This window comes from Canis lupus, chromosome 1, assembly GCF_011100685.1.
Source record: "Canis lupus familiaris isolate Mischka breed German Shepherd chromosome 1, alternate assembly UU_Cfam_GSD_1.0, whole genome shotgun sequence".
Classification (NCBI taxonomy): Eukaryota; Metazoa; Chordata; class Mammalia; order Carnivora; family Canidae; genus Canis; species Canis lupus.
In genome coordinates this window covers 37,373,867-37,387,771 of record NC_049222.1, presented here as the reverse complement: position 1 = coordinate 37,387,771, position 13,905 = coordinate 37,373,867, and the positions used below count along the sequence as shown (strand labels likewise).

At 35.5% G+C, this 13,905-nt stretch overlaps 1 protein-coding gene and 1 long non-coding RNA gene across 4 annotated transcripts in view; one reads left to right on the top strand and one right to left on the bottom strand.

The window, feature by feature from the left end:
• The window catches only part of SHPRH (SNF2 histone linker PHD RING helicase), a 94,201-nt gene that overhangs the window by 24,559 nt on the left and 55,737 nt on the right, over nucleotides 1-13,905 (top strand). For all 3 annotated transcript variants that reach the window (XM_038526268.1, XM_038526269.1, XM_038526270.1), the window contains exons 10-14: nucleotides 1,359-1,610; nucleotides 2,447-2,525; nucleotides 9,485-9,648; nucleotides 9,760-10,016; nucleotides 11,353-11,474. In XM_038526268.1, the coding sequence (XP_038382196.1) occupies nucleotides 1,359-1,610; nucleotides 2,447-2,525; nucleotides 9,485-9,648; nucleotides 9,760-10,016; nucleotides 11,353-11,474 (874 nt within the window). The remainder of the gene's footprint in view (nucleotides 1-1,358; nucleotides 1,611-2,446; nucleotides 2,526-9,484; nucleotides 9,649-9,759; nucleotides 10,017-11,352; nucleotides 11,475-13,905) is intronic.
• The window catches only part of LOC111095616, a 40,387-nt gene continuing 27,025 nt past the window's right edge, over nucleotides 544-13,905 (bottom strand). The window contains exon 4 of the long non-coding RNA XR_005353635.1: nucleotides 544-1,639. This is a non-coding gene — a long non-coding RNA (uncharacterized LOC111095616). The remainder of the gene's footprint in view (nucleotides 1,640-13,905) is intronic.

The window sequence follows — 13,905 nt, the reverse complement described above, 5'->3', positions numbered from 1 at the left end:
TTCCTAATTAGGATCTTTTCCTAATTTCCTAATTATTAGTGTATAGAAGTACAACAGATCTCTGTATATTAATTTTGTATCCTGTAACTTTACCGAATTCACTAATTGGTTCCGATAGTTTTTAGGTGGAATCTTTAGGGTTTTCTATATATATACAATTATGCCATCTGATAATAGTGACAGTTAAACTCCCTTCTTAATAATTTGGACCAGTTAGGGTGCCTTTTATTTCTTTTTCTCATCTGATTGCTGCAGCTAAGACTTTCAGGACTATGTTGAATAAAAGTGGTGAAAACAGATACCCTTGTCATACTCTTGACCCTAGAGGGAAAGCTTTCAGTTTTTCACCATTGAGTACAATGTTAGCTGTGTGTTGTCATATACGGTCTTTACTATGTTGAGATATGTTTCCTCTAAACCCATTTTGTTGAGTTTTGAGGGTGGTTTTTTTTTTTTAAGATTTTTATTTATTTATTCATGAGACACATTGCGAGAGAGAGAGAGAGAGAGAGAGAGGCAGGCAGAGACACAGGCAGAGGGAGAAGCAGAGTCCATGCAGGGAGCCCGATGTGGAACTCGATCCCGGGTCTCCAGGATCACGCCCTGGGCCGAAAGCAGGTACTAAACCACTGAGCCACCCAGGCTGCCCAAGTTTTGAGTTTTTGATGTTCATATTCTTCACTCCCTTTGTTCTTTCCACACAAATGTTACTTAAGGTTTTCGATATTTCAGCTACTGCTTATAGACATGGAAAAAGAATATAGTAATAAGTAAAACACCCATCTGTGCCCTTGAGGAGCTCTGTTTTGTAAGGTAGATAGCCCTTGCTTTGAATCTAGACTCTGCCAGTTTTGAGCAAGAAACTTGATGTTTCATATGTGTAGGATAGGAGTAATAACAACTACGAACAAGATTGTTATTGAAGATAAGAGTTAAAGCTTAGCATGGTGTCCGAAATATAAAAGATATTCAGTAAATTATAGCTCTTACTGTTCTACTTCTTCATACCTTTGTATGCACTACCTACCTTTTCTTCTTGCTCCCCCTGGGAGAACTCCTAAGTGTTCTTCAAGATCCACCTCAAATTTTCACTCCTCTCTGAACTTACCTTCTCAGCTCCAACATTGGTCTTTCCACTGTGCTACCACTTTTACTTCTGTTACATTTCCTTTCACATTGCTTATGTCATTGGTCTTCCACCCTAAAATGTATCTTTCTCTAGGCATATGGAGAATATATCTCATAGCGTGTCTGGTACTAAACAAATAGAGCTCAGTAAAGATATAAAGGAATGAATATTTTAGTTATCTTTGATGAGCCTTTCTGCAATAATTCTATCTGTGGTGATTATTTCCTAGGTATACCAAGGAGTGAAGAAAGATGGTTTTTTACAACCTCATTTTTTGGCTGAACAGGATATAGTTATCATTACCTATGATGTCCTTCGTTCAGAACTAAACTATGTAGATATCCCACACAGCAATAGTGAGGATGGACGTCGCTTACGGAACCAGAAGCGCTATATGGCCATTCCCAGCCCCCTAGTAGCTGTGGAGTGGTGGAGGATCTGCCTTGATGAAGCCCAGATGGTTGAATGTCCTGCTGTGAAAGTGAGCATTTCTGCAGAATCTTATGAGCACTGGGGAAGAAAAAAGAAGAGATTGGGGAAACTGTCCATAAAAAATTTAATAATTTAAGTGTAATTAACCCACAATACTGATATTGGCAAAAAGTTTGCTATTAAACGCAATACATTTGCTTTTCTGTTGTTCCATGAATTTCATAACCCTTAGGAATTATTTTGGTACTAGGTGAATTATTGCTTTATATGCAGAGCCTATGTGTATTTCAGTAAGATGGCAGTTTATGTGTGTTGCAGATGAAAGTAAACTCTGTTTAGGGACTTTTCTAAGCATTTCTGCTAAGTGGAAAGCTTATCATTATAGGTCCTGATAGTTTTGGGCCAAAGTTAACCGGCAATTTTTTATCAGAGAGACTATATCATAACAGACTATGCTACTTTAGAATGCAGAGTATTGATTCAGCTTTTGTTCATCATATATCTTTATTCTGTCTTCTTTGGCCAGTTTGTAACCTGAACTCAATTTATGAATGGTATCTATTAGTACATTTAGTCCACATCTGAAGAATGGAGTGTCTTAGGGGATGTATCGGTCATTCAGGGAGGCTTTTCATTCTACACAAACTTGAACTATTCTTCCTCTTTTGAGGAGGGCACATGGCAGCTTGTTACTAATGGGAGCCACTACTAGAAGATGACCCATTCATTTTGACATTTAACTTTGAGTGTGATAGCTGTTAAATAAGAGTGAATATGTTTGACCTGAAGCATAGCTTTTCATGGACTGCTCTCAGGAGTAAGCATATTCCTGATTTGCCGTCTTTTTTTTCTTTTCTTTTTTATTTCATATTTCTCTCTCATTAGGCTGCAGAAATGGCTCAGCGCTTGAGTGGGATTAATCGCTGGTGCATCAGTGGCACTCCAGTGCAAAGAGGATTGGAGGGTAATGTGTGCTTTCCTCACATTTGGCATGTATTTTTAAAGCTTGCTTTTTTTTTGAAGAAAATATATGTTTAACCTATGTTAAAATCCTTACTTAAGTGATGTACATATATTTATATTTAATTCCTAGTGGTCTCAAGCATTTATCTTTTTAAATGAAATTGAGGGGTTTTTGTTTTTATCTATGAGGACAGATAACACCATGAGTAGTCCCATAGTCATAAGTCAAACAGTCATTGTGCCCTCCCCAGCAGGTCTAAAGATGCAGGTCTAAATTGAAGTCAGAGTTCCAAAGCAGTAAGTACAAAACAGAAAGAGCCTAACAAGGGAGAGAAGAGAGGGAAAAGGAATTAATTTCAATTGGCTCTATCTACAAAAATAAGGATCATGATTTTCATTGGCTGATCCATAAAGAGTGGGATCACAATTTTATTAATTGTAAGAGTTATAAAAGTTCATAGCTTTCTAATATCGCCTCATACACTTAGACCATTATTCCTTCAACTGTTCCTCTTGGGCATTTAGATTGTGTCAGGTTCTCCTCCACTCCCACATGCACGTTGTAACTCTTGCCTCTACATTCATCTCATCCATATAACTTAACTTTTTCCGTAAAACAGATGTTGCATTATAAATTTCATTCAAGTTGTGAATATTTAAAACTAGAAGTTGTATTAAATGTTGTTTTAGATAATAAATTTTCAGAAAAGCTGTTATTAAAATGTGGTTATAAAATGTAGATATTCTTGAAGTCCTGTGGCAAATGTTCATCCTCAAAACTTACGTTTCTTTTTAAAAAAAATTTACTGAAATTCAGGTTTTTATACATTGTTTTCAACAAGTTAACTTACCATTTTTTTTAACTTGCCATTTTTTAAGATAAAAATATCAGTATTCATTACTATGATCTGAAAAACTAATTTTTAAATTATTTTTAGGGGCAAAATGTTTTCTAGGAAGATCTTAACTATGTGTTTAAATATTTGCATAATTTATCAATAATATCACGCTAATTAAAAGGCCAAATTTAGTGGTCTGCTACTACATTTGGAAATTGCCCAAATTTTAAGTGTTTAGTTTTAATAAGATTTTATTAGGCTCAAAAGTTAGCTGAGAGGGTACAAGAAAAAGAAAATGACTGTCAGAGTTACATTTTTCTAATTTTAACATTGAAAGAATATAACAGTAATTCCTCAGTTTCCTGGTTAGGTTATTTTGGATACATAAGGTATTGACAGGTATTTAAGCACTTACACCATGTAACAAATTCTTGAGTAATTTTTTTTAATTCCAGTATAATTATCATATAGTGTTATATTAGTTTTAGGTGTACAGTGTAGTGATTCAGTATTTGTATATATACATTGCTCAGTGTTCATCACAGTAAGTGTACTCTTAATCCCCTTTACCATCTCACTCATCCCTCCACCCACCTCCCCTCTGGTAACTATCAGTTTATTCTCTATATTTAAGAGTCTGTTTTGTTGTCTTTTTTTTCTTTGTTCATTTGTTTTGTTTCTTAAATTACACATAGGAGTTAAATCCTATAGTATTTATCTTTTTCTGACTTATTTCACTTAGCATTATATACCCTCTAGATCCATTCATGTTGTTGCATGTGGCAGGATTTCATTCTTTTTTATGGCTGAGTAATATTCCAGTGTATATATTACATCTTCTTTATCCATTCACCCACCTATCAATGGACACTTGAGTTGCTTCCATAATTTGGCTGTTGTAAATAATCTTGCAATAATGCAGGGATATATAGCTTTTTGAATAAGTGTTTGTTTCTTTAGGCGGGTAAATACCCAGTAGTGGAATTGCTGGATCATATGATAATTCTATTTTTCATTTTTTGAGGAACTTCCATACTCTTTTCCACAGTGGCTGCACCGGTTTGCATTCCACCAACAGTGCACAAGATTTTCGTTTTCTCCACATCCTTGCTCACACTGGTTGTTTGTTGTGGTTTTGATTGTAGCCATTCTGACTGGTGTGAGGTGATATTGTGATTTTGATTTGCATTTCCCTAATGATAAGTGATGTTAGCATCTTTTCATGTGTATGTTGGCCTTCTAAAGTCTGTATGTCTTTGGAGAAATGTCTCTACAGCTTTATTGAGGTATAAATGACATTCAATAAAACTGTAAATATTTAAAATATAAAATTTGTCAATGTTTTACCTACATATATCCCCATGAATCTATTTACACAATTATGATGATGATCAGCCCCAAAAGTTTCCTCAAGCCCAAGTTACCTGAAAAAGACCTTCTCTAAACTTTCTGATAGTTTATCTTTCCTCTTTGCTTCCATAATTCTCTGATGTCTTTAACACTATGCTTCTTCATTGTATCTCTTTTTGTAGTTGTTGTAGTAGAAATATTAGCCAGCCCAGATTCACTGTGGTGTAGTTGGAAGTGGAAATCTCATTTATTTTCTTTTTTTTTAATAAATTTATTTTTATTGGTGTTCAATTTACCAACATACAGAATAACACCCAGTGCTCATCCCATCAAGTGCCCCCCTTAGTGCCCATCACCCATTCACCCCCACCCCCCGCCCTCCTCCCCTTCCACTACCCCTAGTTCGTTTCCCAGAGTCAGGAGTCTTCATGTTCTGTCTCCCTTTCTGATATTTCCCACACATTTCTTCTCCCTTCCCTTATATTCCCTTTCACTATTATTTATATTCCCCAAATGAATGAGAACATACACTGTTTGCCCTTCTCCGATTGACTTACTTCACTCAGCATAATACCCTCCAGTTCCATCCACGTCGAAGCAAATGGTGGGTATTTGTCATTTCTAATGGCTGAGTAATATTCCATTGTATACATAAACCACATCTTCTTTATCCATTCATCTTTCGATGGACACCGAGGCTCCTTCCACAGTTTGGCTATCGTGGCCATTGCTGCTATAAACATCGGGGTGCACGTGTCCCGGTGTTTCATTGCATCTGAATCTTTGGGGTAAATCCCCAATGGTGCAATTGCTGGGTCGTAGGGCAGGCCTATTTTTAACTCTTTGAGGAACCTCCACACAGTTTTCCAGAGTGGCTGCACCAGTTCACATTCCCACCAACAGTGTAAGAGGGTTCCCTTTTCTCCGCATCCTCTCCAACATTTGTGGTTTCCTGCCTTGTTAATTTTCCCCATTCTCACTGGTGTGAGGTGGTATCTCATTGTGGTTTTGATTTGTATTTCCCTGATGGCAAGTGATGCAGAGCATTTTCTCATGTGCATGTTGGCCATGTCTATGTCTTCCTCTGTGAGATTTCTCTTCATGTCCTTTGCCCATTTCATGATTGGATTGTTTGTTTCTTTGGTGTTGAGTTTAATAAGTTCTTTATAGATCTTGGAAACTAGCCCTTCATCTGATACGTCATTTGCAAATATCTTCTCCCATTCTGGAGGTTGTCTTTGAGTTTTGTTGACTGTATCCTTTGCTGTGCAAAAGCTTCTTATCTTGATGAAGTCCCAATAGTTCATTTTTGCTTTTGTTTCTTTTGCCTTCGTGGATGTATCTTGCAAGAAATTACTGTGGCTGAGTTCAAAAAGGGTGTTGCCTGTGTTCTCCTCTAGGATTTTGATGGAATCTTGTCTCACATTTAGATCTTTCATCCATTTTGAGTTTATCTTTGTGTATGGTGAAAGAGAGTGGTCAAACTCTCCCTCTTCGTCGATGACATGATACTCTACATAGAAAACCCAAAAGCCTCCACCCCAAGATTGCTAGAACTCATACAGCAATTTGGTAGTGTGGCAGGATACAAAATCAATGCCCAGAAATCAACGGCATTTCTATACACTAACAATGAGACTGAAGAAAGAGAAATTAAGGAGTCAATCCCATTTACAATTACACCCAAAAGCATAAGATACCTAGGAATAAACCTAACCAAAGAGGTAAAGGATCTATACCCTACAAACTATAGAACACTTCTGAAAGAAATTGAGGAAGACACAAAGAGATGGAAAACTATTCCATGCTCATGGATTGGCAGAATTAATATTGTGAAAATGTCAATGTTACCCAGGGCAATTTACACATTTAATGCAATCCCTATCAAAATACCATGGACTTTCTTCAGAGAGTTAGAACAAATTATTTTAAGATTTGTGTGGAATCAGAAAAGACCCCGAATAGCCAGGGGAATTTAAAAAAAAACCATAGCTGGGGGCATCACAATGCCAGATTTCAGGTTGTACTACAAAGCTGTGGTCATCAAGACAGTGTGGTTCTGGCACAAAAACAGACACATAGATCAATGGAACAGAATAGAGAACCCAGAAGTAGACCCTGAACTTTATGGTCAACTAATATTCGATAAAGGAGGAAAGACTATCCATTGGAAGAAAGACAGTCTCTTCAATAAATGGTGCTGGGAAAATTGGACATCCACATGCAGAAGAATGAAACTATTTTCTTTTGATGTTAGAGGAGAGTTTCTCAATCTTGGCCCCATTAACATTTAGAGCTGGATACTTCTTTTTTGTTGGGACCTGTCCTGTGCATCTTAGGATATTTAGCTTCTACCCACTAGATGGCAGTAACACTCCTGCAATTGTGACACCTTCAACTGATTTTTAAGCATTGCCAAATATCCCCTCCAGGCAAAATCATACCACTTCATAACAACCAGGGTGACCACATTGAGTTGTATGTACATTCAAGAAATTACATTCACGTTTTTATTTTTCTTAATCTCTAAGATGTTTTAAAATTAATTATAATAAAGTATACAAGGTATTTAGCACAGTACTTGGAGGATATTAAATATGCAGTGAATGGTAGCTGCTTCCACTGCTGCTTTTGTTGTTTTTATTATCCATTTATATATTCGTTTATTCATTTTAGCTTCTTTAGAAGTGTTGACTCTAAATTACTTAAGTACTTTGCAGTGCATTTATTGGTTCACTTATTCTTTGTGAAGTATAACAGCAAAAAATAGACAAAGTCCCTGACCTTCTTGAGCTTACAGCGTAAAAGGGAAGTTATATTCATTAAGTACTTAGATAAGATTGTGGTCAAGATAATTTTAATGTATGAAATAAATATAAAAGTCAAACTCTAATAGGCTTCAGAAAAGATGTCTTGTTCTGTGACATCACATAATAGAGATATAGAAGGAAGTGACAGCTGAGCCAGGATCTGAAATACTAATATGAGCCAGGTAAAGAGGGAGGGAAGAATTCTCTGTTGTAAAGGAAACAAAATCTAATAAAGATGATCAGGCATAAAGAGATCAGAAGGATACCAGTGTGACTAGAATCCACAGAGCCAGGGAGAACACAGTAGGTTGAGAGGCTGAGTAGATGGACGTAGACCAGACCATGGAGGATTCTGTAGGCCATGATAAGGAATTGTTTTTATTTTCTGAAGAAGAGTAGGAGCTATTGAAAGGATTTAAACAAAGTGGTTGGGGATCATCTCATGGTGAGATTTGGATTTTAAAAACTCAAATTGCCATGTGGAGATGGTTCAGAAGTGACAAGAGTGGATAGTACATTATCAGTTGGCTACAATAAGTAAGCTACATAAGTGACAGTGGCACTTTGGATTTGAACTAGGATGGTCCTGAAGAAATGGGAAAAAATGGATAAGAAAAAAATTAATAAGGCTTAATAGTGATCAGAAGATGCCAAAACATCTGACTTGCATCTATGGACAGTGAGAGTATTTACCAATGAAGAGCACCAGAAGAGAAGCATATTTGGGCAAAGAGGTTATAAATATGATTTTGGCAAGTTGAGTTTGAGGCATATTTGGGATCTCAAAGAAAAGGTAGTACATATGCAACTAGATTGATTTAAACAAAAACATATATATAATATATATCCATCGAAATCTGTATATAGGCAATACTTTCAGATGTTAACTAACTCTTAGAAATCATCAAAGTAACTTAATTCAACCTAAGTATTTGTTGGGCATATTCAGAATAAATGCTGTACGTAAGGTCATGGCCTTTTTATAAAAACAATTGTCATGGTTTCTCAAGAGCCTATATGAACATGTTTAACAATACAGAAAAATATAAAGAAAATTACACTCCACCATACTCTTCATTTGAAGATATAACCACTATTCTATTCTATTTTACATAAAGGTTTATAGGTTTATCCTCATACTGCATGCATTTTATATTCTTTTTTTATTGTATCATAAGCAGTTTTCCATATTTTAAAACTTCATTCATAAAAATGAAAACTATGTAGGGTATTAATGTTAAGTGAACAGAAAATGGTGTATAAAATTGAGTGTACCCAATCATGAAATATATAAGAAGTACCATGCGGTAAATCTAACAAACACAAGACCTACTGGATTTAAAAAAAAAAAAAACAAAAAAACGAACTTTGTCTTATGGAGAATACTGCATAATTTATTTACTCATTCTTCTATTTGAGTCCTTTTTGTTCTGTTTGTTGTTGCTATGAACATCACCATGTCGATTAATCTTGTTTATATTTTTTATCATTGTTTTCGTCTTATTTCTTCAGTTTTAGAATAATTAAACCAAAGTATAACAATATTGGATCAGTGAATATTCTTCGTATCACCTAAGTCATTTAAACTTTTACAGCAACTTTTACATCCAATAGTTGCAGTGTCGGACTCTTCTTATGTATCTCTTGATCAGGCACACACAAGTGAGTCATTTTCTGGTTTTACCTCTGACAGAAATTTCAGACTTATTGAATTAAATACAGGTGTGTAATGGTTCCACATTTTAGCTCCTAGCATGAATCCTAGAGCAAAATAAATACTAAACAAATGTAGTCAAAGTGGAATTAACTTTCAGATTCAAGAGTCTGTACAGTCTGTATTTTAATTCATAGAAAATTTGTGTACTGTGTATAATGTCTATGAAAATGGTTATTCAAAATAGTAATGAAGAAATATAGAAACAGTTATTCTCAATGTGTTTTTTTTCTTGTTTTCTTCTCAGATCTTTTTGGGTTGGTGGTCTTTCTTGGTATTGAACCTTACTGTGTCAAACACTGGTGGGTTCGACTTCTCTATCGCCCTTACTGCAAGAAGAATCCTCAGCATCTCTACAGCTTTATTGCCAAGATACTATGGAGGTCTGCAAAGAAGGATGTGATTGACCAAGTCAGTAGGATAAGTTCTTTACTGATTAAGGATATTATAAGAAAAGAGAAGCAAAAGTTGGGATGGAAAGTTGAATTTTCAGGTGAAATCATTTTTTTATTCTCCCCACAGATCCAGATACCCCCTCAGACAGAAGAAATCCACTGGCTTCACTTTTCTCCAGTGGAAAGACATTTCTATCACCGTCAGCATGAAGTGTGCTGCCAGGATGCTGTAGTAAAACTCAGGAAGATTTCAGACTGGGCGCTGAAGCTCAGCAGCCTGGACAGAAGGACTGTCACCTCTATCCTATATCCATTGCTGAGACTCAGGCAGGCCTGCTGTCATCCACAGGCTGTTCGTGGGGAGTTCTTGCCACTCCAGAAAAGGTTTTATTATCAATTTCCTTATACTGCAATCGATAATATAGTAGTGATATTTAAGCTATTAGTTTCCTAGCCCACGGTTTCATTCAGAGTGTTATAATGAGTTGTCAGTTATTTTTAGTAATGTGTTTCTTTGGTATAGAATCCCATTTATGAAAGAGTCACATTATCAAAATTATTTTCATGATTTTTGAACATTTTTTTTTAAGATTTTATTTTTTTTTATTCATGAGACACACAGAGAGAGAGAGAGAAGCAGAGACACAGGCAGAGGGAGAAGCAGGCTCCATGCAGGGAGCCTGACATGGGACTCGATCCCGGGTCTCCAGGATCAGGCCCTGGTCTGAAGGCCTTGCTAAACTGCTGAGCCTCCTGGGCTGCCCTGAACATTTCTTTTAAAGTTAGGACTATTTTGGGGTTTTGTCATTTTGTTCTGTTTTTGTGTTGGCTTTTCTTTTGTTGTTTTTGGCCACACTTCACATTTGAAAAGCATTTGTTCTTGTTAAATTTTTTTGTTCCACATCAGGGAATTAGAGGAATTAGAATACTATTACGTATTTTTTTGTAATTGTGCTGAGTCTGTTTGATTATTTCATTTTAATACATTAAGATATTTATGTCCACACTAGTCTATTATTCCAGAAAGGTTTTGTTCATCAGACTGTGACTCAGCAACTGGCCTTTTTTTTCTTAGCACCTGGTATTAAAATGATGAGGTGTTATTAAAAAATATGAAGAGGATTTACATTTTTGTCTTTGCCTTTAAGCAGTTTATGAACAAATAAAGGAGATGAGAAAGATTATAGATTTCTACGATAGAAGGCAAACAAACATTTCATAAAAGGTGCATATAAATGGCTATGGACAGTTAGAAGATGGAAATAATCTCTATATAAATGTTTCATGTTAGACAGTCTTTGGGTGGAAATGGCATTTGATCTGATCCTTGAAATTTTTTTTTTCTTTTTAGATAAAAATAAAGTCAGACTTACGGGGATTAATTAAATTATAATGCTGGGGATTCAGTTAATCTTACCTTCTGACACCCATACTGTTTCAAGTATATCATGTTGTACTTTGTATTTTAGGAAGATTTTTCTAGTTCCCTCTCCATTAACTAAACTGGAACAAAGAATGATGGGATCAGATAGAAGAATGCTTGCTGAAACAATAATAGGCGATTGAGTTAAAAGTGATAGTGGTAAAAATGGAGGTAAAGAGAAAGATCCTGAAGATACACAAAGACTCTGTAAGGGTCTGATACTCTTGATCTTATGTGATATAATACTCTCATTTAGGATTTCCTTTTCATTTCTGAACAATCAGTCTTTTCTTTTAGCACCATGACAATGGAAGAGCTGCTGACATCTCTGCAGAAGAAATGTGGAACTGAATGTGAAGAAGCACATCGGCAACTAGTTTGTGCTCTCAATGGCTTAGCCGGCATCCACATCATTAAAGGTAGAAGGTGATTGCTTTATTATCTCTGATTCTTCTGCATACTTAATGAGACAGATTAGTTACAGTGGAAATCAAACCCCCCCTTCCCCCGAAAGACATTCTCACACACTACTGATCTTAATTTAGGTAGGTTCAACCTAATGGAGATCACTTATGCAGAACATTTGAAAAACCTTCAAAGTTTACATATGCTTTCACCAAACATTTCCACTTCAAAAGTTTGTTGTTTTTTAGGAAAGGTAGGATTTGAACAAAAATTTGGCAATAAATTATTAACCTTAGTCTATAGTAGTGAACAACTGAGGACAAGCAAAATATCTAGAAATAGAAGAGAAGTTACATTTTCACACACTCAGGGGGATGTTAGTCATCAATTTACAAAATAATGTTTGTAAATTCATTTTTTTCAGCACATATTAGAGTGTCTCCTCTGCATCAGTTATGATCTCAGAACTAAATACAGTAAATAAGGTCTTTGATCTTGTGGACCTAAATGCTTAACAAGGAGAGATAGACAAATAAAATGTGTATGGTTATAGTTACACTTAACACATTATGCGTAAAATGCAAGGACCTTGAAAAGAGAATCTTACATTTCCCATCTCTCAGGGATTACCATTTTTATTGACTAATGTCCGGTGTCTTACAGTCTATTGTTTCATATATTATGTATGTTATTTCACTTGTTTCAGAAAGGAGAGTAAATTCATTCTCTGTTATTTTGTCATGACCAGAAGCAGAAGTTACTTAACTAGCTTTAAAAGTGACCACCATTTAGTAAACACATTTCCATATAGAGAATCATCAGACTATTTTGTAGGCTCAAGAGTAAAACTTAAAAACATGTAGAGACAGTGAAACATACATTTTAGACTTCTAGAGGTGAAAATTTCAGTGTTTGATAGGGAAAATGCCCTTAAATAGTGGATTAGACACTGTAGAAAAAAATCATTAAAGAATAAAATAGCCATAGAAGCCATTCAACATGAAAAACAAAATAAAAACTGAGAAATTTGAAAAGAATGTCGGTAAGATTGTAGATAACTTCAAGTAGCATAATATAAATATATTGAAATCTCTGAAGAAGAAAAATATAAGAAGAAATATAAAGTTTATAACATGAAAATGTTGGGACGCCTAGGTGGCTCAGCGATTGAGCATCTGCCTTCAGCTCAGGGTGTGACCCCGGAGTCCCAGGGTTGAGTCCCACATCGGGCTCCCTGTATGGAGCCTGCTTTTCCTTCTGCCTCTGTCTCTGCCTCTCTCTCTCGTGTCTCTCATGAATAAATAAATAAAATCTTTAAACAAAAAACAAAAATAACATGAACATGTATAGAACAATAATAGCACCAAATGTGGGAAGAGAGCCTGGGGATATATGATATAGCAGAGTGTTTATACTATGTATGAAGTGACATGGTATCATGACAACAGACTGACAAGGCAAAGCAACTACTGAAAACACAACAAAAAATTAGACGTAATCTAAAAGATGAGACAAAAAGTAATCATGAAAAATTCTTAAGGAAAAAAAAAGGTGAAACAAAGAACAGATAAGAAAAATGTAGAGCAAATAGCAAGATAGATTTAAACCCAAACATATCTGGTCACATTAAACGCAGTGGTCTAAATTCCCCAATGAGGCAGAGATTTTCAAAATGGTTTTTAAAAAAGCAATATCTGGGATCCCTGGGTGGCGCAGCGGTTTGGCGCCTGCCTTTGGCCCAGGGCGCGATCCTGGAGACCCGGGATCGAATCCCACATCGGGCTCCTGGTGCATGGAGCCTGCTTCTCCCTCTGCCTATGTCTCTGCTTCTCTCTCTCTGTGTGATTATCATAAATAAATAAATAAATAATTTAAAAAAAAATAAAAATAAATAAAAAAGCAATATCTAATAATACACTATAGACCAGAAACCGTTTTGTTGTTTAAAGATGGAAATGTAAAAGAATGAAAAAATGAAAAAAGAATGAAAAATGAAAATATGCCATATTAACCCTACCCAAAAGAAAGCTGGAGAGAATATATTACCACAAGGCAAGAATATTACCAAGGATATAGTGTTATTCTATCAGAAAATAATCCTAAATGTTTATGCACCTAAAACCAAAGTTTTAAGATAAAACACAAATTGATAGAAGTACAATGAGAAATAGATAATTATAGTCAGAGATTTCAACACCCATCTTCCAGTTATTGATAGACCGGAAGACAGAAAATAGCAGCATGGAAAGCTTCACATTAAGAACCAACCAGTTGACATAGTCAACAATTATAGGACACTTTACTCCACCGAAGAAAACACAGAATACACATTCTTTTCAAGTATACATGGACTGTTTACCGAAACAGAGCATGTTCTGGGCTGTAAAACAATTCAGTAAATTTAAAAGGATGCAAGTCTTAAAAAGTACATTCTCTGACTACAAT